Source organism: Grammomys surdaster, unplaced genomic scaffold, assembly GCF_004785775.1.
Source record: "Grammomys surdaster isolate TR1022 unplaced genomic scaffold, NIH_TR_1.0 255, whole genome shotgun sequence".
Taxonomy (NCBI): domain Eukaryota; kingdom Metazoa; phylum Chordata; class Mammalia; order Rodentia; family Muridae; genus Grammomys; species Grammomys surdaster.
In genome coordinates this window covers 10,735,503-10,760,969 of record NW_021604696.1, presented here as the reverse complement: position 1 = coordinate 10,760,969, position 25,467 = coordinate 10,735,503, and the positions used below count along the sequence as shown (strand labels likewise).

The window sequence follows — 25,467 nt, the reverse complement described above, 5'->3', positions numbered from 1 at the left end:
GTGATCATGGGGTTCTCAATGGAGGAGTTAGAGTGAAGACTGAAGGAGCTGAAAGGATTTGTGGCCCCATGAGGAGAGCAACAATACCAACCAACCACAGCTCCCAGGGTCTAAACCACCAGCCTGGGAGCACTTATGGAGGGATCCAGGGCCTTAGCTGAATATATAAGAGTGGAGGGCCCTGCTGGGCACAGGTGGAAGATGAGATCCTTGACCTCATGAAGGCTGGACGCCCCAGGGGGTGGGAGTTTTGAGGGTGGGGAGGTGGGAGTGGGGGGGTAGATAGAGGTTACATCCACAAAGAAGAAGGAGGAGGTGTGAGGGGATTGGGGGTTCCTGGGTAGGTGGGGGATGGGGTAAGGGGACAACATATGAAATGTAAATAAAACATCCAATAAAAAAATTAAAAAAAAAAACAAACAAACAAACAAAAAAAAACAAAACAACAAAAAAAAAAGGCTCTCTCTCTCTCATATCTCCTCTTCCAATCACACAACACACCCACGCACACCACACACACATGCACACACACACACACACACACACCTGCTTACAATATAATTTCTTTGTTTTCTGTATTATAAAATTTGATGCTCTGACATATACATCATATATAGCCCAATACGTACTACACTGTGTGAGCAAACAGAAGCATCCAAATTCTTCCACCTTAAATACATAGATCAGCAAATGGCCAAGTTTATATCAATGAGTGAGTAAAATTCCTGTGAGCCGGTTAGAAAGAAAAAGCAAGGGGAAATATCTTACTACAGTCTAGAGTGTCTCACTCTGACTTCACGTTCCAGCTTAAATTCTGTGCTTTTTTTTTCTTTTCTTCAGAAGTCTGGCCTAGCCAGTGATATGTGCACAGATGCTCACAGATCACTCTGTAAGCAAAGAGGCCTGCTGATAGCATTAGCCACATTGCCTGCATGGCTGTTTCTGATACCCACCATGGGCTCCCATTTGCTGATGAGGGATAGCTCCTGGGCCCCATGTTTCAAATGCAGCTGTCAGAAACCCTTCCTTTCTTGATTTCATTGCTCTGTCTAGTCAACTGTTCCCACTTCAATTTATAACCACTATGAAGACATGTCGATACTAAATTGTGTCTGACCACTACAGAGTCTTTTTTATAAAAGTAAATCCAGGCCGGACAATGGTGGTACATGCTTTTAATCCCAGCACTTGGGAGGCAGAGGCAGGTGGATCTCTGGGAGTTCAAGTCTAGGGTTGTCTACAGAGTGAGTTCTAGGACAGCCAGGGCTACACAAAAAAAGCTTGCCTCAAAAAGCCCAAAACCAAAACAAACAAAAACAACAAAACAATAACAAATGAAGTAACTCTGTGTGTGTGTGTGTTTTCTATAACAGGTACATTCAGATATATGAATCCTTCTATGTAAGCTCATGTTTGTTTGCTTTTTTTCCCTTCAGGTTTACTATTATCCCCTGGTGTTATAAATCTCTGCCCCTGATATGCTCCTCATCCTAATGTGGCAGAATACACAGTAATGGAACCCTTGGCTTTTAACTCATTAACCGAGGCTCTTGTTTCCTCTGCAGTGAGGAATGACCACAAAAGTCTCTCTCTAGTCATGGAAGCTGCATAGAAAAGCAGTTTGACAGTTTCTGAGGACTCTGGCTAATGATAGCAGAAGATGCTCTGCCTTTAAATGGTCCTTCTTCCATCTTGCACCTGAAATGAGTGACACTGAAGGACCAATTCTGCCTCCAGGGTAAGTATGGTGGCCACTCCCAGTTAATGGCTCTACTCTAGGGAACATGGAGTGTCGTTCTCATCTGCTATGCCAGGGTCTTCTGTTTCACAGTATTCATATAGGGAAATAAGCTCCTGCCTCGTTTATAACAATTTTATAACTCTGCTGTGGCTAAGATGTCTTTGTAATAGTTGGCACAGTCTCTAAGTAGCCTGAGCTGCCCTTGAGCTCATGTGGCGCCTCTTGCCTCAGACTCTAGGGTTCTGGGATCGCAAGTATGTATCACTATGCCTGTCTATAGCTAAGAGTAACCATAAAAGGGTCCACAATAGCACAACACAGGATTCCCAGGCTGAAAAACAGTACAACTAACTGTATCAAGTTTCCAATAGTGTCTTTTATATTTTGTTCCCGACTGTGACCAAGAGCCACTATGATAGGATGTTGCTTGGCCTCTTACTTGTCTCTCCAGAAGTTGTGACCCCAGTGTCCACAAACATCTTCAATCCCAGTCTTCACGTGATCAAAAAACTAAAACAAAGAGAAAGATGGGCTAATCGTTGGCTTTTTCTTACAAGTGGGTCCTTTTCAGCCCAATGGCATCATGCCTAACTCCAGGGACACTCACAGTTGGTTTGGCTGGAAGCAGTAAGCCAACCATTTATCTTCAATTCCTGAGGCAATATTTTCATTACTTTGATCATCGTAAGTTTGATTGTAATTTTCAAAATGACAAGAAATAGCTGGTAGAAACATTTTCAGGTTGGAGGCTTTCTTTTCTCTCTGCAGGTTCAGTACTTTAGCTGGCTTGGACTGGATACCATGGGGTTATGAGGAGTCCACATCTATCACAGACCTTCCTGAGGCCTCTCCCATCCCTTTGAGCCTTCTACTCTTCCCTTTTCCTTCCAGCAGTGCACAATAGCACAATGCTGTTTCTCTCATTACCACACATTTTCTTTATTAAGCTGTTTTCCAGTCAGCACCTACCCGACAGTGGATCTCTTCACTGACAGCTTGCTGCTTCTTATTGGATCTCTTAACATCAAGAAACTCCACCAGTGGCCGGATGGTTATTCCCTGCATGAAAATATGTACATAAATAAAGGTTTCCTCATAGAGAAAGGTTGAATCATAGTTTATCATCTCCTAAGAATCGCCAACCACAAACGAAAGCTAGACTGTTGCTAAGGGTTAAGATGGTAAATGCAAAATTTTGTTATTCTTATCTTTCTTTTCCACAGATGTCTGATTTTCATAAGACTACATTCAACATAAAGCAGATGCTAAAAATGGCAAGAATTGGAAAAGAACTGTAGGAAATAATGAAGTTAGAAGGAATTGGCTGCTCACTGTGTTAACCAGAGGAAAACTCTCCAGTGATTGTTTTCCATTTGTTCATTCCACAGAGACAATTTTCACTAAGCTGCTTCTGTGTGCCTGCCCTGGGGTTTGGGCATGAGAACATGAAGATGAACAGCAAGGGACCAAGGCTCTAGGACTGTGTCTAAATGAAGGTCTTCTCTATCCCAGCACAGTTACAAAGGAGGCCGACGGAGTGAAGGACAGACACATGGAGAGAGCCAAAGAAGCTTCAAACTGAAGAAGTGCTCAGCAAGAATCCTGAAAGGTGCTGGCATCAGCTCCTGGCAGAGACTTAGGAAAGCCCCTGAGCAGAAGTGGGAAACATTGCAAGAGCGAGCTCGACACACTCAGGGGTTAACCTGAGAAAATTATAAGTTCCTGAGTAAAGTAGGGGAATAAAAGAAAGTCATACTCTGAAAAAGATGTCTGTAAAATTTCATAGTCAACACCTCATTCAATAATGAAACATTAAAAGCGTCTCCATTAGAGGCACAGAGGGCAGAGGGCACTAGGTTCTGCTGTCAGGCATAGATTCACATGTTACGCTCCAACTAGAGCCAAGAGAAAAGTCAGAAAGTCCTGAAAACAAAGTGCCAAGAATTCGTTGCTGATGGACAGTGTGTATCTTTGTTCTAAAACTTAAGAGATCTCTTCCCTACAGAAATAGCAAGAAAATGACTAGTAGAAAAATAAACACACACAACCCATACCTTAAAGACTATAAACAATAATCATATAATAGCCATGTTTATGTTATCATGTATTACATCATATTATGGCTACAGGTATGCTTGTGTAACTAACATATCCTACTATGAAGTATGGCACATACACTGGGAGAAACTATGTACATATTAAGTCATATTAGATACTTCTATGTTTTCATATTCAAATATATGAAGCCTTATGAAAATTGCATAAAACCCTTATATGGAGAATGGTAAAACCTGAAGGATATTAGAAATATTTGAAATTCTAAAATACTTTAAAGTTTTAAATAGGATAAATAGATTACAATGACAGTTTCTCTTAATTAATGCCTACACACAACACAGCATGATAATGTAATATTCAGATGTGTAACAGAACTTGTGCAATCTTTAATTAACCTACAACAGTAAAGGCAACTAGAATTTATTTTTTCAAAAAGGAAAATAAAGGGGAATTAGCAGACACAACACAATCTACCAGATGTGACACATATAAGGTCTGATATTGGCTCCAAAAGAGGCAGGAGAGGTGGAGTGGAAGAAGAGCACCAGGTTCTTGCTTGAGAATACATAGCATGAAAGCTGCACACAAGAGATGGATTGTTTTCTTGATGAGAGAAGGGGTTATGTTTAAGTATAGTGTATGCCATTTGATTTCCATCTCACCTTTCACCTGTATTTCGATGTTGAGTTGAGACAAGCCCATGCTAGCTTAGAACTCACTGTGTTACCCAGGCTTGCTTTGACATTGCTATCAATCCTCCTGCCTCGGCCTCTCAATTACTAAAATTGCTGCGGTTGTGAGCCACCACTTTTAGCTTGCCTTTTAGTCGTTCCAAATGGTTCTGACAGAAATTGAGGGAATGGCCAACCAATGACTGGTCCAGCTTAAGACCCATGCCATGAGAGGGAGTCTACCTCTGACACTGTAAATGATACTCTGCTATACTTGCAGATAGGAGCCTAGCATAACTGTCATCTGAGAGGCTTTACCTAGCAACTGATGGAAACAGATGCAGAGACCAAGAGCCAAATATTAGACAGAGCTTGGGGGAATCCTACAGAAGAGGGGACAGGAAGGATTGTAGGAGCCAGAGGGGTCAAGGACACCACTAGAAAACCCACAGAATCAACTAATGTGAGTCCATAGGAGCTCACAGAGATTGGTCATCTCCAACCCTCATGTTGAATTACTACTGGCCAGACAGACTTGAAGTCAATGAACTGAATGGGTAAACCACACTGACCAAGTCCAGGAAGTGAGTGTGGAGACCCCCAGATCAACTCAACTTGGTAAAAGTATAACACATCTAAGTTCACAATTAATAACTGAAAGATTGTACATCTAATTAGAATCACATTCCTTTAAGTATGTGTTCATCTCTGGAAACTGCTTTCAGTTGTTGCATCATGCCAAGTAGAAATCATTTGTGAGACACTGATCCTTCCCTCTCCCTCTCTCTCTTCTTCCTTTTTCAGGCATCTATTTGGAAGTAGAGCATGTGGCATGTGTGCCTGCCTTGCCTGACCAATCAGGATATTTTATTACCTGAGCCAAAGCCTCTGGTTTGGAAGCACAGAGAGATGATACCTCTGATGGGTCACCTATTTTATCCCTTTGGAAAATTTCTAATTTGGGTTACAGGGGAAGCCATTAGGTAGGACTTTTAAGAAGTAAGATAGCTTGTTGCTATCTATGGAGGATGAAAAAGTTAAAATGTAATCCAGAGTCTTGTAACAAAATATGAAAAAATTCTTTGCAAAGTGCAAATAAATCCTCACCTGTCACTCAACCTTGGCACAACAAATTCAGCACCACAAATTGGGGTCCTCCTCAGAGTCATCTAACAGCAAGGATAGAGAATTACTGGGAGTAACATTTTTACCTTGTTCTATCTCTGCTTCATGCCAACAATGAGAGAAAAGAAGAGGAAAGCCTAACCTGTTGTTTGGTTAAAATAAGCATTCTTTTGGTCCATTTGCAGGAAAAAAACAAGTTCTTATTTGTGGAATTAATACTGACAAAGAGGGGCTTCTAATATTTCCATGCTGAGTTAGCAAGTATTTCCCTAGAAAACTTACAAGAAGTTTATTATTAAAACCTATCATTGTTTGCTTGGTGAGATGCCTCAGTGTGTGAGAATGCTTGCTACGTAAGCATAAAGAGCTGAATTCAGATCCTTAGACCCCATAGAAACAGTCAGGCATGGGTACACACATCAGTAATAGTGCTGTGCTTGTGAGAGCTGGGACAGAAGGATTGTTGGGCTTGCTGGCCTCCAGCTTACCCCAAGACAAGAGGAATTCCAGGGTCAATAAGAGAACAGATCCTGCTTCAAGTCCAAGTGAGTAAGGCACTGTGAGCGATAGAGGGGTATACCAGAAGTCCGTCTTTAAACTCTGTAAGCAAACTGAAACAAATATTTTCTACAATCAAATGTATAGCTGAAGATCTCATCTTACAAAAACTGGAATGAGAGCCATATTTGTCAAGTGCCCCTTGCCTGTCATCCTTCTCCTGGAAGATCATTTGCCCCTAGTGTCTCTCTTTTGGATCCGGTTAGTCATGAGGTCACTCTCATCATAGAGCTCCTGTGAGCATGGGCATTCCTCACCCAGGATGCTGTTGCTTTTTTCTAGGGTTATGGATTCCTCTGTGCAAACTCTCTTACCCTTGGGCTTCTGCCTCTCCCCCCTCCATGTTTCTCTCATCACCAACCACTGTGTTCACTCTCCTGAGATTATCCAGCTTCCTCAAGTCTCTGCCTTCAGAACATTCTCCTCCTCCTCCTCCTCCTCCTCCTCCTCCTCCTCCTCCTCCTCCTCCTCCTCCTTTTTCTTCTTCTTTATCTTCTTCTCTCCTCTTCTGCCTCCTTTCTTCTTCCTAGTCTTCCTCTTTTTCTTCCTCATCTTTCTCTCTTCTTCCTCCTCTTCCTCGCCATCCTCCTCCTCTTCCCCCTCCTCTTCTTCTTCCCTCATTATGACTAATTTCTTCCCATCTCATTTCTTTAAAATGTGTTTATTTCAGATGACTCCACAGTTGGGGTCTCCCATCCCCCAGGCCTCTATCATGAATTCCAGATCACAAACCCTACATAGCTATAGAGAAATTATTTCTCCCCCTATAGACCCAATAATTCCCTAGTTAATCATCAGTAAATTAACTCTGAATGCTCAGTTGAAAACACTGGGCAATAAATTTCACTGTTCTCTTCACATCTTAAACTGTTTCCATACATTTTTTTTAAAAAAATGGATCTTCCTATTCATGTCATCTAGGACTATATTAAATATCCTGATGTCTATGGAATCCTACCCAGTTGGTAATGTTACATTAATTAAATATGGTAGTTTATTTAACAAAAGAGAGCACATGGTAGGGGCCTCACAGTGTCTATTAGATAGCGAGTACCATCACTTCAGTTTGGTAGGCAACATCATCAAATATTTATCACTAAGAGCACATGAGCCCTAAGCATCCCCAGGCTCCTGCATGTACAAAGAGCCTTTTACCAGGGGCATTCCTAAGGGTATGAGCAAAGAACAATCTTGAGAAATAAAACAACATCATCCTTCACAGACAGTGATAAATTCCTAAGCTCTATACCCCTCCTGTAAAGCAGGCCACTACACAGGCATCTGTCCTTCATGAGCCCTTTGTGCCATTTCCATGGAACCAAGGTCTCAGGGAAATTGACATAACATTCTGGCTATTACTTCTCCCATGAATAATAAAGTCTTCTGTCTTTGATCCATCAGACTGGTGTCAGTATCCACCTGCTTGCCTTACAGTCTACACAAGGATGCAAATTATGTCATCAACATGCAATGGCAACAGAAAGCTGATGGGTTGTTGTTTTTAAATCTAGTTCATTAATTTATGAGTAGTTTCTGGACATATTTGTAGTATTCTTCAGATCTTCTACATGACTTTAGGGATAAGTGAGTAAGGATTACTGTACTCTACCTTTCAGCCCAAATCAAAGCATACTGAATGACACCACTTCCCTCTTCTATTATTGTTTATCCTAATATTTTACATGGAATAATAAGATGAAAACTCTATGTCAGGTATTGCACTGTTTATACATATTCCCCTACAACACTTGAGAGAAGGGTCCCACAATCTACATCCTACAGCTAGGTAAACTGAGACTGAAAGAACATACATGGAACGAGGTCAAAAGAACAGATCAGATTGGCCCTATTAAACTCTCATTTTGTGCTCTGTGCTTCACAGAACCCAATTTCTAATACAATTTTAGAGCATGACCTGTTGGTTGAAATATTACTTTGTTGAAAAGAAGATAAACTCAAATGTCTAGACATCAAGACTGCGCATGTGTAGATCCATAAGTAATGCTGCATTCAAAGGCAGCATAATGTGTTACTCAAATTAGCAGCATGATTTAAGCAATGTTTAAATTATCATGACAAGTTATGATAAGTAATAACTCATGTCTCACCTATTTTTGAAGACAGCCATAACAATGTACCAGACTGGAGGAATTTATCCTTCAAGAAATTCTGACGTAAGGAGAAGGAAATAGATCTTAAAATTTGATAATGGGAACTTCTGGAGAGGTGGTTTGGTCACTAAGGGCATGGGCTGCTCTCACAGAGCACCTGGGTTTCATTTCCAGCACCCACAAGGCAGCCCATAATGGTTTGTAACTCTATTTCCATGGCACCTGATGCCATCTTCTGGCCTGTGAGAGTACCAGCATCCATGTGGTACACAAACGTACATGCATTAAAAACACCTCTACGCAAATAAATTTTAAATTTTGATAATAGGTCCAGCAACATAAAAGCTGACATTTGGCAGAAAACAGATATCTTACTTGAAAATATGGATGTGTTTGCATGGATCTGTAACTAGCTATTCTTGCCATCATTAAGATTTCTCTCCAGTTTTATTTCAGGGATCTATTATTTTTTTTTGAAGGATGTTGGTGTAAATTTGCATGTGTGTCTTGTGTTGTCTAGAGAAACAGTGGTGAGAGAAATACGGGAAGGAGTGGGGTGGTCATAATCAAGTGGTATGCACCCACTGGAAAGAACAAGGAACATTAGTATAACGTGGAGAGCTATGGCCTCTCCTTCCATATGGCTATCAGAAAGAGATTATAATGGGAAAGACTGGCCTGTGTGCACTAGCACAGTCTAAACACTGACCCCTAAAGTGCACCTTCACTAAAGGGTTAGTTAGCTTGACAAGTCCACCACACTCAAAGTAGCCGATGCATGGCTCCTACTGCCTACCTGTTGACTGTGTTCCTTCTTCTCCATTTGGGACCCTTATACCTTACCCTCATGCACAAGCACCCTCAGTAGTGCTTCTAGTCACCATCACTCAGCTTCTATTTTTGTCTCTCATATTTCACTCTCCTATCAAAGAGTGAGGGATGCCTGCCAAAAGAAACCCTTGCTACAAGCACTTTTTTTTTTTTTTTGACTTTTTGAGACAGGGTTTCTCTGTGTAGTTCTGGCTGTCCTGGAACTCACTCTGCAGATCAGGCTGGTCTCGAACTCAGAAATCCGCCTGTCTCTGCCTCCCAAGTGCTGGGATGAAAGGTGTGCGCCACCACCGCCTGGCCGCTACAAGCACTTCTTTTACTTTCTTTTTTTTTTTAATTTTTTTTTGAACATGAAATGCTTTTTTATAGCATGTTTTACAAGGGGAGGGGGTAAGAGGGGCCAGGTGGTGGAAAAGTACAGAATCTTCTTGGCCTGTGCCTTGAAACATGTCATGGTCTATACGGTGCACTGCCTTGAATTATGATCTACCTGCTATTCTTCAGAAGATATGGTACACTGCTTGAGTTATGGTCTCCCTGCTATTCTTCAGAAGATATGGTACACTGCTTTGAGTCTATCTGCAGTTTCCAAGCAGGATCTTGCAGTTGCCAAGCTTCAGGGGACATTGTGCAGGTGGGGAAAGGTAGGGGGTAAGGGTAAGGGCAAGGGTCCTGGCTTCTGGCATCTCCCCCTTCTCTGTTTAGTTAGAGAAGGCGTCTTATGATCAATCCCAACTATGTGAATTTTGAATTTGGATGTCTAATTATGGGGGGTCTTAGACAAGTTCACAACCCCAAAACATTGATGTGAGACGAGTCACATCGATGGTTGAAGGCTTTAGGCTGTCGACGATGGGCAATGTCAAGGGACCCCGAGGTGGGTGAAAGGACCAGGTTGATTCTGCCATCAACAAGACGGTTGAAGTTCATTACCATCAGCTGAAAATTGAAGAGGATCCAGAAGTGACTCCGAAGGAGACTGACACAGCTGCCAGCTCCCCTGCCTCCCCCTACTGTCGAACCCTAGACTCCCACGCCCTCCAGAAGGGTTCCTGGTATGCCTGGCTTTGCCCTCGTTTATCTCGCTAGAGAGCTTGGCCTCTTGATCACCCCAACAAAAATTGGCTTTTTCCTAAACCAAGGCCGTTCTTGATATGGCCGCTAACATTGGGGAGCCTTCCTTTATGACAATATTACACCCCAAACTGACAAATGGTTGGTAACTTGAACATTTACAAGGGACTAAGATGGCTGTGAGTTAGCCCAATGACGGGATTATTGTAGGTCCACTTCCCAGGGGCCCACCCAATGCAGCCGAAAAGTACTGGGAGTGGGTGCAGCCTACATGGCCCAAGCACTTCTTAAGACTATAACTGTCATGGAAATGAAATATTGCACATGTACAGTGTGATTAGCAATAGCCTATACACACAACAGGAAGCTGAGAAGCTCTGTCAGTGATCCTGTAGCCCTGTAACCCCAGAACTGAAAGCCTCCATCTCCTGTGTTGTGAGACTGGAGCAAATGGAGCACCTGAGCTGCCAGCTGTCTAAAGGTATGTTCCGTATAGCTACATACAGCACATAACACTCAAGAGCAGTAGTGACCACACCACACCATTCATTCACTTGTATTCTGTATCATACTTCCCTACAACAAACACCTTGTACTCATTAGGAAAATAGGTCACTGTGCTCAACTTCAGGTGGGTGCTCCAAAGGATTCCAGAAAGCATTGTTATCAACGGAGGCAACAAATCCATGAAGGCTCTTGTCCCTGAAGATCTTTCATTGACTCAGAGAGGAGAACACAAAGATATTGATGGTCTTGTCCCAAGCCAACATTTATACTTGTGCCTTGTCTTAACAGAAATGCTTTAAAGAAATGGAACATTAAAATAGGTTATATCAAAGTGTGGGTGTGTAAATCGGTTTGTGTGGACACGCTGGTGATGTTGACATAGCGACTGAATTTCTGTGGACATTCTCTGCATATATTCTTACCACCACTCACATATATCTATAACCTAGCAAATGCTGCCTCTTTCAGTGCATTAGAGGTGCAGAGCAGAAAGAGCTTGGTATTTTTGAGGCTACAGTCAGCCTTAGGCTTAGTACTTCACCCTCGGGTCATTTTCTTCTCTGAGAATGAGTTTGCTCCTGGGAAGTGATGCTGGTCTTCGTCTCAGAGGATTGTTTTGAGGACAAAATGAGATGACACACATAGGAAAGCTCTAATCTGACCCCTGACATGCTCACCACCTTGTGGTAGCCCCTGAAGGGATCTATAAAAAACTGTAATGGAAAGTGTCATCTCAACCTTAGCAGGGTTTCCTGGATGTCCATGGCCAGGACTCTACAAAGCCCACTGTTCTCATGTTGGGTGGTCTGAAGCTGACAAGTGAAGCTGGGCTGCCTGGAGGAGAACGGACTGTAAGAATCTGCTTGTACTGCAATGCTGAGGACTCTTTGCACGCCTGGTTTTTTTTTTCTTGAGTAAGAAAGGAAACCTCTAATGCACTGAAAGAGGCAGCATTTGCTAGGTTATAATATATGTGAGTGGTGGTGAGAATATGTGCAGAGAATGTCCACAGAAATTCAGTCGCTATGTCAACATCACCTAGCATGTCCACACAAACCGATTTACACACCCACACTTTGATATAACCTATTTTAATGTTCCATTTCTTTAAAGCATTTCTGTTAAGACAAGGCACATTTATACATGCTGGCTTGGGACAAGACCATCAATATCTTTGTGTTCTCCTCTCTGGGTAAAGATCCACCAGGTGATGATCAACTTCACAAAACTAGTTCACTCCAGTTTCTGGGCCTCACTTCCTTTATCTAACAATCAGGGGCATTAAGCTCTTGGAGTTATGTGGCAAGAATGGTTCTGAGAGTTACAGGAACTCATACTGCAGATGATGCTCTGGGTAAGGTATCTAGGATGCATTTATAGACGCTTAGGCAGGATAGAAACCTTGTGTTAGTTTCCTTCTCTGCTAAGGCCTTAAGGTCAGGTGGCCTCAAGGCTCAACCTTGGTGTCCTCTGTTTCTTTACTGTAAATGTTCACTCTCTGGAAAATCTGCTCCATTTTGTGGTTTCAGATACCATCAGTCGAGGACTGCCCTCTTTACTGAACCTGAGCTTCCAATACCTGTTCTATCAGTGTCTGCACTTATAAGTCTCCCAGATACCCTGAGCCCAACAAGCTTGCAATTGAACTGCCACCTGCCCCCAGTTCTGATATCCTTCAAGCACAGACCTCCCCTCTTCACTTGAGGACAAGTCTATTCTTTTCCTTACTCAGGCATCAGCCCTGAGAACCAGCGAATCCTCTTTCTACACACACACACACACACACACACACACACACACACACGTCACATCTAGAGAGATCCTGCAGGTTCTGCCTTCAGGGTACCTTGGAATTTTACCTCTTTTCTGGCCACCATCAGGGTTTGTATGCAGTCTTCCTTGGACTCTACTTTGTGTCCCCTTCCCTTGGAGAAGGGAAAATCTCTTCACAGCCCCAAATAATACAAGCTTCCACCATGTCCTCTGTGTTACTCTAGCCCACCCTGTACTCCAGCCAAGAACATTCTGCTTGGGAAACAAGATCTCCCCCAGATCGTGTGCCTGGAATGTTCCTCAGCTTGGATGTCTCCACCTCCCACTGGCAAATGTCATAACCCTCACCTTTCCCTTCTGTGAATATCGCTTTAGAGTTGTAACCTACCCTCTGTCTATGGTGTCCTCTCCATTCCTTATACCTGTCTCATTTATTGTATAATATCTTCCTTTAAATATATTCCACACATTGCTATCAGGTTTCTCCCCTAACTTCTGACAACAATGGAAGTTCTGCAAAGACAAGAACCTTTGGCTCAGGAAGACTCCTAAACTCTGATATCAGTGCCTGTCACAGAACACAAGACAAATACTTCTCTGCTGAATGAATAAGAGTAAATTACAATCTGAGAGCTGGCATATTGACCAAGTTGCTTACTGCTTCCTCACAACATGCTGGATTCACCATTTCCCTGCTCCAGGGAAAGCACTGTCAGCAGCCGGTACTTCCGGTCAAGTAGCCGTTGGAAGGTCATGGCTTCCAACCAGCACTCAGCAAGTACATTTACTAGGTCGGAGAGCAAGGCAAATGACAAGGATTAGAGTGCGCAGTTCGTCAGTTTCCAGCAGTAAACTCTACTCCCTGAGCCGAGTTTCCTAAAATAACCGTTCCCTCTGTGGGGCCAAGTGACCAAATTGGACTCTTGTAGTGCCGTACCCAATCCAGCACATGAACCCTGACAGGAAATATCATGTTCCCAGTTCGCACCGCTCCCAAAGCTTCAACGCACCTAATGCGACTTCACATCCATGGACCTCATTCATCCGGAAACCGGAACTTGTGCGTCTCCTGCGGAAGGGAGAGAACTTTTCTAGAAGAAAGCTACACTCACCAGGATGAAGACGGTGAAGAATATAACAACAATGGCAGCCGTGATGAACAGCTTCTTTCGGGGAAACACAGTCGCTGGGAGGAGAAACACGAGTGCAAAGCAGATGGCACCACGGAGTCCTCCATAGGCAATGATGAACTGGTCCTTGAAGGTCAGAGGGATGGTCCGGAACCAGTTAATCACCTGAGTCAGAACAAAGACGCCTATGGACAAAGAGAGAACAGACTTTGTGAATATGGACTGGGGATTCTGAGTCTCTGTGATTGTATAGTGTGTTAAGGAGAGACCCACGAGGCCCACCCCACACCAACCCTGCCCCCAGAACTGCAAATACTGGGGACTCTTGGATCCTTGCTCTTATTTTATCGGGATAACATGCTTCCACCTATCATGATTAGAGACAAAAAGAGAGGCTTAATTTTATTTACAGTAAAAGACTGGAAAAGATAAATTAGCACAAAGAAAATGGAAAAAGTTAAAATAAGGGGGGGTGTGAAAACAGAACAACGGTAGGGGAAACAGAAGTCAGTGGGAAAGGGATCCAGAAGGGAGAAAAGGAGACCCGGGAGTAGGTGAGGAAGGAGGAGAAGGGGGAGAGGGAGAAGAAAGGGGAGGAGGAGAGAGAGGAGTGGGAAGACAAGGAGGGGAGGGGGAGAAAGAGGGAGAGGGGAGAAAGAGGAGGAGGAAAAGAAGGGAGGAGAATGAGGAGGAAGAGGATGAGGAGCAGGGTAAGGGGAGAAGAAGGGGAGAAAAGGAGAGGGAAGGGAGGGAAAGAGGTGGGAGGGGAGGGGAAGGAGGAAGAGGAGGGAGAGGAGGAGAAAGAGTGAGGAGGAAAAGGAGGAGAAAGAGGAAGAGGAGGGGAAGGAGAAAGAGAAGGGGATGGAAGAGAAAGTAAAAGAAGATGAAGAAGAAATGAAAAGAAGAGAAAGAAGAAGACAAAGAAGATGAAGATGAAGACAAAGAAGAAATGAAAGGAGGCAATAAAGGCAGAAGAAGCTTCCCCCCCTGTGTGCCAGTGTCACCGACTGTTCACAGAGCAAAGGACTGTCCATTACCCAGTGCGCGCCAGATCAGACAAAAGGCCAGGGTGAAGCAGACGAAAGCCCAGTTCCACTCGTGGTTCTTCCCAACGGTGGACACGCCCATGAAAATGAAGATTAAGGTCTCGCTGACGCTGCTCAGCATCTTCATGAAGTACTTGATGGTCGTGTAGGACTTCTGAGACACGTTCTCTTCCACATACTTATTCATTGTCATTGCACACGCCGTGATCCTAGAGGGGAGATGTGTCTTCCATTTAAATGTCACGTCTACCACAGTCAGAATGCCAGAGTCGGCTCCTAAACCCCAGACAATCACACTGCCTCCTGCCTGTAGGGACACCTAAGTAAGCCCTCTATTTTCATGGCCTGTGGACTTTGTAAAGGAACAGGATTTGCATATAACCCTCGCCCTCTCTGAAGATCTTCTTTAATACTTGTGGTATGAAGCACCCTGCTCTATCCAGCTCTCTAGTCCCTTCAGCTTGCTTATTATATACCCATGTTCTCTTACCAACCCATCGTCACCATCACCATCAGCAGTCTTTTGAGCATCCCAAATAAGTCCAAAATAATTTGAAACCCACTATCATCCCATAAAACCAACGCTTCCACCAGTACACACTTTATCCCTATATTATCTAAAAACCTTGACTACAAAATAGAACCCTACACTCTCTCTGGTTGCAGTGGGATCCTCTCCTCCACTCCCACTCTCCCTAACTAAACCCCTCTCTGTATGACTGGGTGTTATCCATGTTGGATTCTTCCTCATGAACGTGCCTTGGACCCACTAAGCCATCTCCTTAACACAATGCCTATGTTCTGGGCATCATCTCAACTAGTCTATTGGGTCTGTTTCTGCAAATTCAAGGTAGGCCCCAGGAATCCCTAAGTAAAAAGAGGGTTTGTTTCTTTTCTCTAGCATTTTCTTCACAATATTGGGGCCACTGTGCTCCTGGCTATCACTCTTAGGGTAGCATATCTGACATGGCATCTTTGCATACCTCAGAGAAAGATCAGACACATCCTGGCAAGGTGGGCACTCTCATTCCTTGTGTGTTTCCTTCACTGGACCACACATTTCCTATCCTTCCCTCACTGTATCTCGAACATCTGGTTCACACCTCATACCCTGACTGCCCATCATCTGCAGAGCATGCCATGATCTTCAGTATCTTCTGCTATGTGGACAGACAAGGTCATATCTTTCCAGGATATCACTCCCTAACCAACTCAAGTGCAACTCAAAGATGGAGTTGTGTTATGCATGTGACAGCACACACCAAGTCCTGTATGAAGTGGTGTATTCACCATTTAGGGCCACAGGACTTCATTATCATAATGAGCTGAGGGGGAAACAGAGAGATGGGATTCTGGTGAGCTGCCTCAGCTTCCACTGAGTGTAACTGAGCCATAAAGCAACTGCCAGGCACAGTGTATCTGGTTCAACCCCAGAGTCACACCAAAGTTGCCTTCACTGTCTTCTGCCTATGAGGTGGCCTCCTTAACCCAAACATTTGTTTGTAAGAAAAGCTTCCCCCTATGACATGAGACAGTTGAATAATGCAAAACTGAGATGCTCTGAGACCAGAGCTGGCAGAGAGCCGCAAGCCTGTGTCCTTGCAGAAGGGACCTGTTCCTCACATCAGTGTTTTCATATTGTTTTTATATGAAACAAAACAAATACTCCACCTTTGTGAGGACCCTGTATTTAAGCACAATGCTACCGCCCTACTGCCATCAGAACAAAAAAAGTGTTTCTTTTGGATTTATATGGGTGAAGACAGTATAATTCATGCCCATTTCCAGAAGAAAGGGCAGCCTTTAAAATGAGCTAATAAAACTAGGCAGCCACAAACATGGCCAAGCCTCTGCATAGCTGAGGGCTTATACAATACAGATTTGTGTTTGAGGAACCTTTCCTTGGAGCCAGGGACTGAGTAAATTTTCTGTTTGGGCTGTGTCAGCTAATCCTCATAACATGTTTACGAGGCAAGTTCTATTGTCACCCCCACTTTTGGAAATAGGAGAACAAAGGTAGACTCAAGATTTCACAGCTAGTAAATGGTGGTGCCCAAATACTCATCCAGGAAGTCAGTGCTGTTTGTAGACCTTACCCTCACACCTGGGAGTTCTCAGTGAGCCCAGAGGTCTAATGAGAAGGCTTCCACTTCCTGCCAAGCCTTGACCCCTCTAGTCTCAAGAACAAGGCAATCTGTATTTGCTTCCTATGTCTATGGTAAGAAATTAGCACTTCAAGGTCTATTTGAACTTCCTTGAATAAGTCAAAATCAAAAACCAAGATGGTGATGGGAGCTGTGCTCCTTCTGGAAGCTTCTAAAGAGACTCTGTTCTGTTTGTGCTCTAACTTCTTGAGCCTGCTCACAATCTTTGGCTTGTAGCCACATCATCAGTCTGTCCCTAACATTTCCTCGATTCTGACGATTAACTGCCTCTCATAAGGGTCTTGTGATAACACCAAGGCCGTGAGGTTTATTGCTGCTTCTGCATCTCAAGAGCCTAACTGAATCTCACCTGCAATGTCCCATGTGTCTTATAATGTAAGTTATTTAGTACGTTCTATGAATTAGGATGTAGAAGTCTTTGGATACTCCTGGTTAATTATATCTCAGAAATCCAGCTTTTTTTTTCTTCATGGTTTGGCATGATATGGCAGGAGTAACTGGGATTAAATTGCAGGCTTCTGAACACCAGGCATACTCTCTCTGATGAGCATCTTCGTCTACACCAGCCCCTTCACCGGTAATCTCCAGACAAAGTCTCACTAGGTTGCTTAAGTTGGCCTTAAAGTTTCTCTAATGCCAGCCTTGAACTTGCAATCCTCCTGCCTCAACCTCCTTTAGATCTATAGCCCTGTACCACCAGGCTCAGCTTACTTGAATATTTAAAATCAAATGTTTAGGAATCAAGATTCCCTAGTACAAAAAACATGATGAAAAAGCCAAGCTAAAATTCTAACTTGTTTGGATTGCAGCCTTTTATAGGGAAAAGAGGGTCAGCAACAAGGACAAAGGAGTTTATTTTCAACATTGAAAGTATAAAATTTGAATATAACTTATAATGGCCATATTACTCCTTAAAATATTCTAATCCCTTGGGGAGGATGCTTAAAGATCAAGGAGATCTATAAATATATAAACAGCTGTGGAGAATAATGATTACCAAATTCTCATTACTTAATTTCCCTCTGTTACTTTTATTTTTAAAGGGAAACACCATCTGCTATCGAGTATAGAACAGTGACCAACTCTCCTTAGTGTTATGGAAATATCTGACTCAAGTGTGCATCCCTGGGTTTAGTGTGACAAAAGAACAGTCTAACTCTGTGTTTCTTCAGCCCAGATTCAAGACCTTCTTTTCTTCACTTTCAAAGTTTTCACTCATCATTTGAAAACCTTTTTTGGGGGAGGAGGCAGGAATAAGGCTGTGTGAGTATGCTACCCACCCCTCCACAATCATAAACACCACATTACTTAAACAATAAGCAAATAATGACAGCAAAATTAATATTTACTTCCTGATGGGAAGCAACTGAACAAACACTGATCATTCAGATATGATTCAAGATGTAGCTTGGACATTGGAATCTTTTCCAGTGGATGACTTCTGTAATGCTGTATCACCCACATGACCGGGAGTGATGTCCATGCTGGCTGGACCCCGACTGTAATCCAGCAGTTTCACTCTTTGCATCATTTCATGAGGAGGAACACATTGGGGGATGAGTATAATCCTGGTATCCAGGAACACCTTGCTTGGGGAGTACCTGTTCATCTACAGTACCAATGCATGGAAAGGTTGGAGTAAAATTTCCAAATATTGCTATTCTGCTTTAACCATGTAAACTTGATGTTTATGGCCACTCAATCAAAGGCTGGAAGGTGTTTCTCCACATAGATTTTGCCGTTCTGGTGTGACTGCAGATCAATCCATGTCACAAGGACACAAAGCAACAAAGAAGTTGGTCTGGAGGTACAACAAAGAAGCTGGTATTTTATGGAGGAGCAAGGAAACCAGTGTCATGTGAACAGAGAGGAATAAAACCTCCTCAGCCCCTTCTGGCTGGTTACATTTCAGAACAGACCATTTTTAACCATCCAGCAAACCTGCTTTCCCTTCATTTTTCTAGAGAATTGCAGTACGCTTACAAAACTGATATAGAACAGTGACCAACTCTCCTTAGCTCTATGGAAATATCTGACTCAGGTGTGCGTCCCTGGGTTTAGTGTGACAAAAGAACGGTCTAACTAGAGCCTCCATATTTTAGGAAATTCTAGTTGAATTGCTTAATTCCACCGTCATTAAAAAATATTGACCTTTAGCATTCCCAGTATGACCTGACTCTGTAGCTCTTTTCACTGAGTTATCCCTTATTCCATGCATAGTTAGCTCTCTTATTTGTAGCAGTAGGCAATATGAGTATTAATAGATATTTTATATCAACCAAAATTTTCGGAGCATCTCCTGGTGAGAAATTCTGAGCTGTGGTCTATGAAGATCTATGAAGGCTAATAGAGCACACATTCAGCCTCCAAAAGCTCCTAGTCTGAGGGGAGAAACAGCCACTGTCCCTCAACACCTCAGGAACCAGATGCAAGCAAGAACAGAAAGGATGCATTAACATTGTCTTCATAACCAATGACACTTGTGAAGAGACGCTGTGACTACTGCCGAAGAACTTCTCAAGATCAACCAGTCACTACTGAGCATGGAGTGGGCGGAGCTCATGAGAATGTGATTGATGACTTCTGGAGGAGACTGATCAGTTTTCTTCAGAGATTTATTCCCTGGTGGGTAAATCTTCCCTCAGTGGGTGGTCTTACCCCCATGTGCATAGAGACCACACTACATAGACTCTGGGTTGTTATTTTATATTTTTATTTAAAGAATAGGCCATGAAGATTGGAGATGAATGTGGTATTGGGGGCTTCGGAAGGAATTGAAAGAGGGAATTGAGGCTGGATGTGATTAGAACACACGTATATACACGTATGAAATTCTCAAGGGGTAAATAATAATGTAAAATCAAAGGAAAGAACTTGTTAGAAGTTTGGGGAAGGAAATTGTTAGTTAGACCACAGAAGAGGGTGCATTTGTGCAATTTTAAGCCATCAAGAAAGAAAAAATGGAAGAGAAGCACAGCTTCCCTTCCCTGCCTGTAGTGGTGCATTTTGAAGAGTCCCTGGATATAATAAGATTCTTGAGCCCTTTACATAAAATGACAGTATTTGAAGAAAAACTAAGCACACTCCCTGTACATTATAAACTGTCCCTGGATTGCTTATACACAATGTAAGCACTAAGTAAGTGCCCATCACCCTCACTCAGTCAAATCTATGCAATCCTCCTTTACAAATATTTCTGATACACTGTCAGTGCAATTCATAGATGGGAAACTCACAGATGGACAAGCACCATTTAAGGAATGCACAGAAGTTTGAAAGAAAGAGGTTGGCATGCTCAGGAAACTGCTGAAAAGCCCTGGAAGCCAGAGGGGAGTGGAATGACAACCCTGCAAGACCAGAAATGAAGTCCTGGGTCAGAAAACGATAGTTATACATAACCATTGGGAGCTCCTACCCGGTGCTGTAGGCAGGAGGAGACATTGTGTTTTCTATCTGTGAATGTAACTGTCTCCGGTCTCCATCATCTCTGTCCCTATGTATATCTCCTAAGTCCATGAGGAGCAAGAAAAATGTTCCCACTCTGTATATGGCAGGCATCATTGATGCATCTTGACCAGTTACTACATGGACATGCTCTCAATAGGAATGGTACTTTGACATGAGCTGAATTATACTCTAGACAAGAACCTCTGGAGGAGTGACACATACACACAGGACAGATTTGGAAGGGTGCAAGCCAAAAGGATAAGGATAATTGGCTTCCCTTGATAGCTTGTCATTTCATTTTCAAAACCCATTCCAGCACCTGGTCTACATAACACACCAAGACACGAACATGTTTTGACAGGTGTTAGGTTTCATCAAGAGAGACCACATAGAGGTCAAATGTTCTGCTCTGTGATTATCTTACCTCAGTTTAACATAACTGTACGGTGATTATCACCAATTTAGAGATGGAAAAGTAAAATCACTGTAATTAGTGGGTTTTGCATCCACTGGCAATTGAGGTTTTCTTTATCCTGGAATTGCTTAAAATATAGCATAGGCAAAAATCATGCTAGCTAATACTACCTCAACAGGGTCTTCAAGGGTGAGACAGAGTTTCTACTTAAACAATCTGTCATTTGACTATCTGTGAATAGAAAATTCTTCCAGTGATTACCTTCATCTGTAGGAGGCTATGATTCCATTATAGCAGCCCATGAAGCTAGCAGCCTTCTCTAGACTGCGTATTTCTTCTATTTATGGGTACTTTGAGAAAGTATAGATTTGTATTGGTTCTATACCTGAGTAGCTACCAAGTTCAGGTTCTTTGGCTAGACGGTTATGATCATTAAAACCAAAGGAAGCAAGCATTAGTACTGAAATCAGGGGCTGGAGGCAGGTTTCTGGTTGTAAATATAATGTGTATGCATATGCATATATGCATATATATGTATATATAATGTGCATATATGTTATAAAGATAATGCATGTATCATTTCTGGACAGATATACGTAGACATGCTTCTGTGTTTTTATAGGGAAAATACCTATTATTTAGAAGTTTATAAGAATAAATACATTTAAAAATAGATCGGTCTATTTTCTAATTTCAATTTTGATCTTAGCATTATGAGATTCTTTCTAGAATCAGAGCTGCTTTGAAGTGTTCTAGGACATACACTGTTGCACAGTTAATTTGCTCACACTACAAATACACATGTGATACTAAAATGTGTAAATAAAATCACAGGAATAACACAAAAATTCCTATATTTTCTATGAAAACTTTGCCAACATGAAGGCATACTCAGAGTCAAGCCTTGAAGTGTTGAAGACCTATTCAGTAGCTTTCTCTGTATTGATTAAATCCAGGTTTTATGGTGCCTCTGGGCACAGTGTAGATTCTCAGAAAAAGAATTCACTCATGTGAAGTAAATTAATTATTCCAGAGCATGAAATTACTATAGAGTGAGTTGTCTCTTCCAGGAAACCCAGCGACCAAGAGAAAGTGAGTTTGACATATTACAAAATGCAAATAAAATTGTTTTCAGAGGAAGACTCAAGCATAAAAACTGAATGTCCTTCTGTAAAGTATGAAAAAAATTCGAGTCACCTTAACTACTGGAAACGGTGGGTTACTCCTATTACCTTGTCCTCTCCCACAGACCACATATTGCTTCCTCTACCTTTCAAGGCTTTCAATTCAACTTATTTCAACTCCAATTCAACTCTGTGCTTACATACTGCTTGTTGGAACCTGATGTAAATGGGATTTCACGCAGTAGGATCACACAAAGGACCATAAGTCATTGTCTAAAATTCAACAAACCGTAAGGAATCACAGGACTATGAGGCTGAGTGACTAGCTGGAGAGTGTTGAGAAATATTTTCAAAGAGCCTTAAAGATCTGGTCCACTCTTAACACAGAAATGAAACTGGAGCCCTCCACATGGTCATGGTAAAGATAGAGATCACAGGTGGCACTCGGTGTGGGAGATGCCACACAACACCCTTGTGACACTCTTAGGTACGAAGCATTTTCAAGGTTGTTCCTGTGTCCTGGAATCATGAGCTCAAGTGGCTGCTTCCTGGAGTCTCTTATGGTGTGTGTGTTAGAAGAGTGTGTCTGTGAGCAACATAAATAGTGAAAACACTTGGAAAGGCACAGATGCCTTGCTTCATCCAAGAGAATCTGGGAGTTTGTATGCAATGGTCCTGCTAAGTATTTTCTAAATGTACCATCGTTTTTAAGAAAGCAGATGGGACACAGTCAGTTGGCTTGGGACAGGGAAATGCATGGGACATGAGGTGAATCACCTTACTCAACCCTAGAGGCAGTTGGTCCACTTAGTAGCCCTAAGGCTATGACCTCTGGCTTTTACCCCCCCACCACCCCTAGAACCATACAATGATCAGTTGCATGCCAATGGAAACCTTGGTGTAAAAGAGACACAGAGGTATTTGCCTCTGTTTTTATTGTAACAGAATAACAAGTATATCCGTTCTGTGGGGAAAGCATAGAATGGGTCTCAGATACCTACTTGACAAAGGTGAGAGACAGTTTTCCTCCCCTCCTTGGAGTTCATTTCCTTGGAGACCCCACAGTGTCTCCACTCTGCTTCCCCACCCTCTCAGAATGTTCTTCTCTTCGTCAGTGAGATCTCACCCAAAGTGTCATCATTTCTATCCTATTTTTAAATGTGATTTCTCCTCCCCTGATAACATGTAGTCAGAGTGCATTGAGTGGCTGTCTCAGGCAAGCCAGTTGTAAAACCACTGTCTTCCACTGGCAACAGCCCTCACATTTTATGACTCAGGGTTGCTCTTGATAGTTCCATTCAAATACTTCTCCAAGCCACTGCCTTTCCTTTGAAATATTTCCTAACAGGAATTGGCTGGCTACATCTCCCCAACTCTCCAAGCAGCTGGGTTGCAGATACACAAAACCCAATTTCTATGTGCATTATTCCTTAATGCTTCTGAGATACCCATTCATGACACAGAGAAGGCCAGTGTGGACAAAGAGATGGTTTAGTGAGCAAGGGAGTTCTTGGTGTCATGTCCCCAGTGATCCATACCTGTCCATGTAGGGGCTTTACTTATTCGCATAATCCAGCAGCCCTCATTTTTCATGCCTTGTCTCTACTCCCCACACTCACAGAACTTTACTCTCCTATTTGAACTGGGCACCTGGCTACGAGAGCACAGGATGACTCAAGTTACCTCAAATAGCTTTGGATTAAGTGTGAGGACTCATGGGAAGGCAGGCTCGGCCACTTGGCCAGTTCTCTTGAGAACAGTGAAAACTCGGAGCTTTGGTAATTGCAAAGGAAGTGGCACAGGAAGAAAGAGAGAGAGGTGTGCTTTGGCATGAAGAGAAATGTCACATGGCTGTTCACTGTGAGACACAGCTTATCCTCAGGGTCACCCAAGATATGGCCTCTCCATGCAAAGGACGAATTAAAAACAAATTGAGGTCTTGGAAATCAAGGTGAGGCACTCGCCTTCAGGTGCCCAATAGGTCACAGGAAGACCACGTCTTGACTCTGTGATAGATGGATGTCTATCAATAGAAACATGTGACACTTAACCTTAAAAAAGAGATGTTTATTTGTGTCCAGAGATTCGGTCAGTAGTCATCTGGCCCTCTTGCTTAGGGCCTGTGAGAAAGTATACCAGTATGTGTCAGAGAAGCTACCTTACGGTGGCTGAGAAGTGGAAGGAGGCACATCTCCCAGTATCCCCTTCAGGAGCACACCCCAGGTGATATGATTTTCTTCCACTCAGCCCTAACTGCAGAAGATCTTACTATGTCCTATAGGTTGGCAACAAAGCCTTCCCCCTATGGGTTTTAGGGAGTCTTTTAAGATTCCCTACAATTATGACACCCTTGTATTTGAATAACTTATTCTAAGTTGTTTAATGTTGTACAACTAAATCATAAAATCCTTTGCCTTTTTCTACAGTTTAAACTGTTTATTTGGAGCCAACCACTCAATACCGAAATAAAGTCAAACATCATTCTAGTTAGAAAGTTACTGTCACTTCATTATTAATGTCAAAAAAAGTTCTGGGAAGAAAAGATAATTATTTTGTAGCAATAAATCAATAAGTTTTACTTACAATTCATTATCTCGTTTTATGGTTTGAACTAAATATTAATAGAAAGCAATGTGATTTTCTTTAACTTGGTATTCTTGAAGCATAAGTCAACAGTGATATCACATATCTTTTCTTTAAAGGGAATGTAAAGATTGGTAAAGAAACCATCCACTCTTAGACACATGTGTGTCTTTGTTCTTTAAGGAGACAAGGCAGAACAAGTTCTTGAATTGAGACAGCTTACTGAACTGTTTTGTCATTTTTAACTTAGCAGGCAAATATCACTATATTTTCTTCTTTGCAGAATTTCCAGTTATGCCCCAAATCTGCCCTCATGTTGGTACTGAAGGAGCCCAGCACCATAACCAGGTAACTAGGTCCTGCTAGGAAAATGGTGTCAATGTTCTTCTGATTTAAATAAATGTTACCATGGGAATTTTCTTAAGTAGGCCAAGGCACAGTGTTTATAGTTTATTTGATTCATCCTACTGATGAATTCTGGGAAACTAATGTGTATTTGGATGGTACAGCCACCACCACACACCAGTGTGGCCTGCCCGCAGAATCAGAAGTATGTTCGGAGGCAAGGAAGGCTGGCCATCAGGGTTAAAACCCAGCCTAGATTATCTTCAACACTGGGCCACACTAATCACTTCCCAGCCATCTATAAAGAAGATGGAAACAAAAACAGTGCCCTTTCTTTGTTTTTGGCTTTTGTGACAGGACCTCAACTCTGTAGTTCAGGCTGTCCTCCAACTCATGGTGGTCCTTTCAAATGCTCACTCTCCAAATGCTGGGATAAGAAGAACATGCTCCGTATCCGCAAACAGCTGAACATAACACTTTTTGACATCGTTTTCTTTCTAAGAAGAGGAGGCAACCCAATTATTTTTAATATTAAAACTTACATGACTTTACAAATCCATTTCACAAAAATAGCTGCTAGCCCAGACTACAGACTCTGGTTCCTTTTGCTGATTGTCACAGGGCTCACGAGCTCTACCCAGGGAGAGCTGCAGTCCAGATGGAATGTTGAAGATATTTATATCTAAACCCCCAAGAGGTTTCTAACTGATGCAGAGACCATGGAAGGTTGCTAAATACTGGCTGACTCTCTATGGCTTGTTCA

The 25,467-nt window shown here is 42.5% G+C and overlaps 1 protein-coding gene across 1 annotated transcript in view; it reads right to left on the bottom strand.

Annotated features, from left to right (window-relative positions):
• Positions 1–25,467, bottom strand: part of Slc9a2 (solute carrier family 9 member A2) — an 83,257-nt gene that overhangs the window by 11,418 nt on the left and 46,372 nt on the right. The window contains exons 4-7 of the mRNA XM_028775470.1: positions 14,617–14,834; positions 13,562–13,764; positions 2,711–2,800; positions 2,181–2,251 (exon numbers count right to left, since the gene is read on the bottom strand). Of these exons, the coding sequence (XP_028631303.1) occupies positions 2,181–2,251; positions 2,711–2,800; positions 13,562–13,764; positions 14,617–14,834 (582 nt within the window). The remainder of the gene's footprint in view (positions 1–2,180; positions 2,252–2,710; positions 2,801–13,561; positions 13,765–14,616; positions 14,835–25,467) is intronic.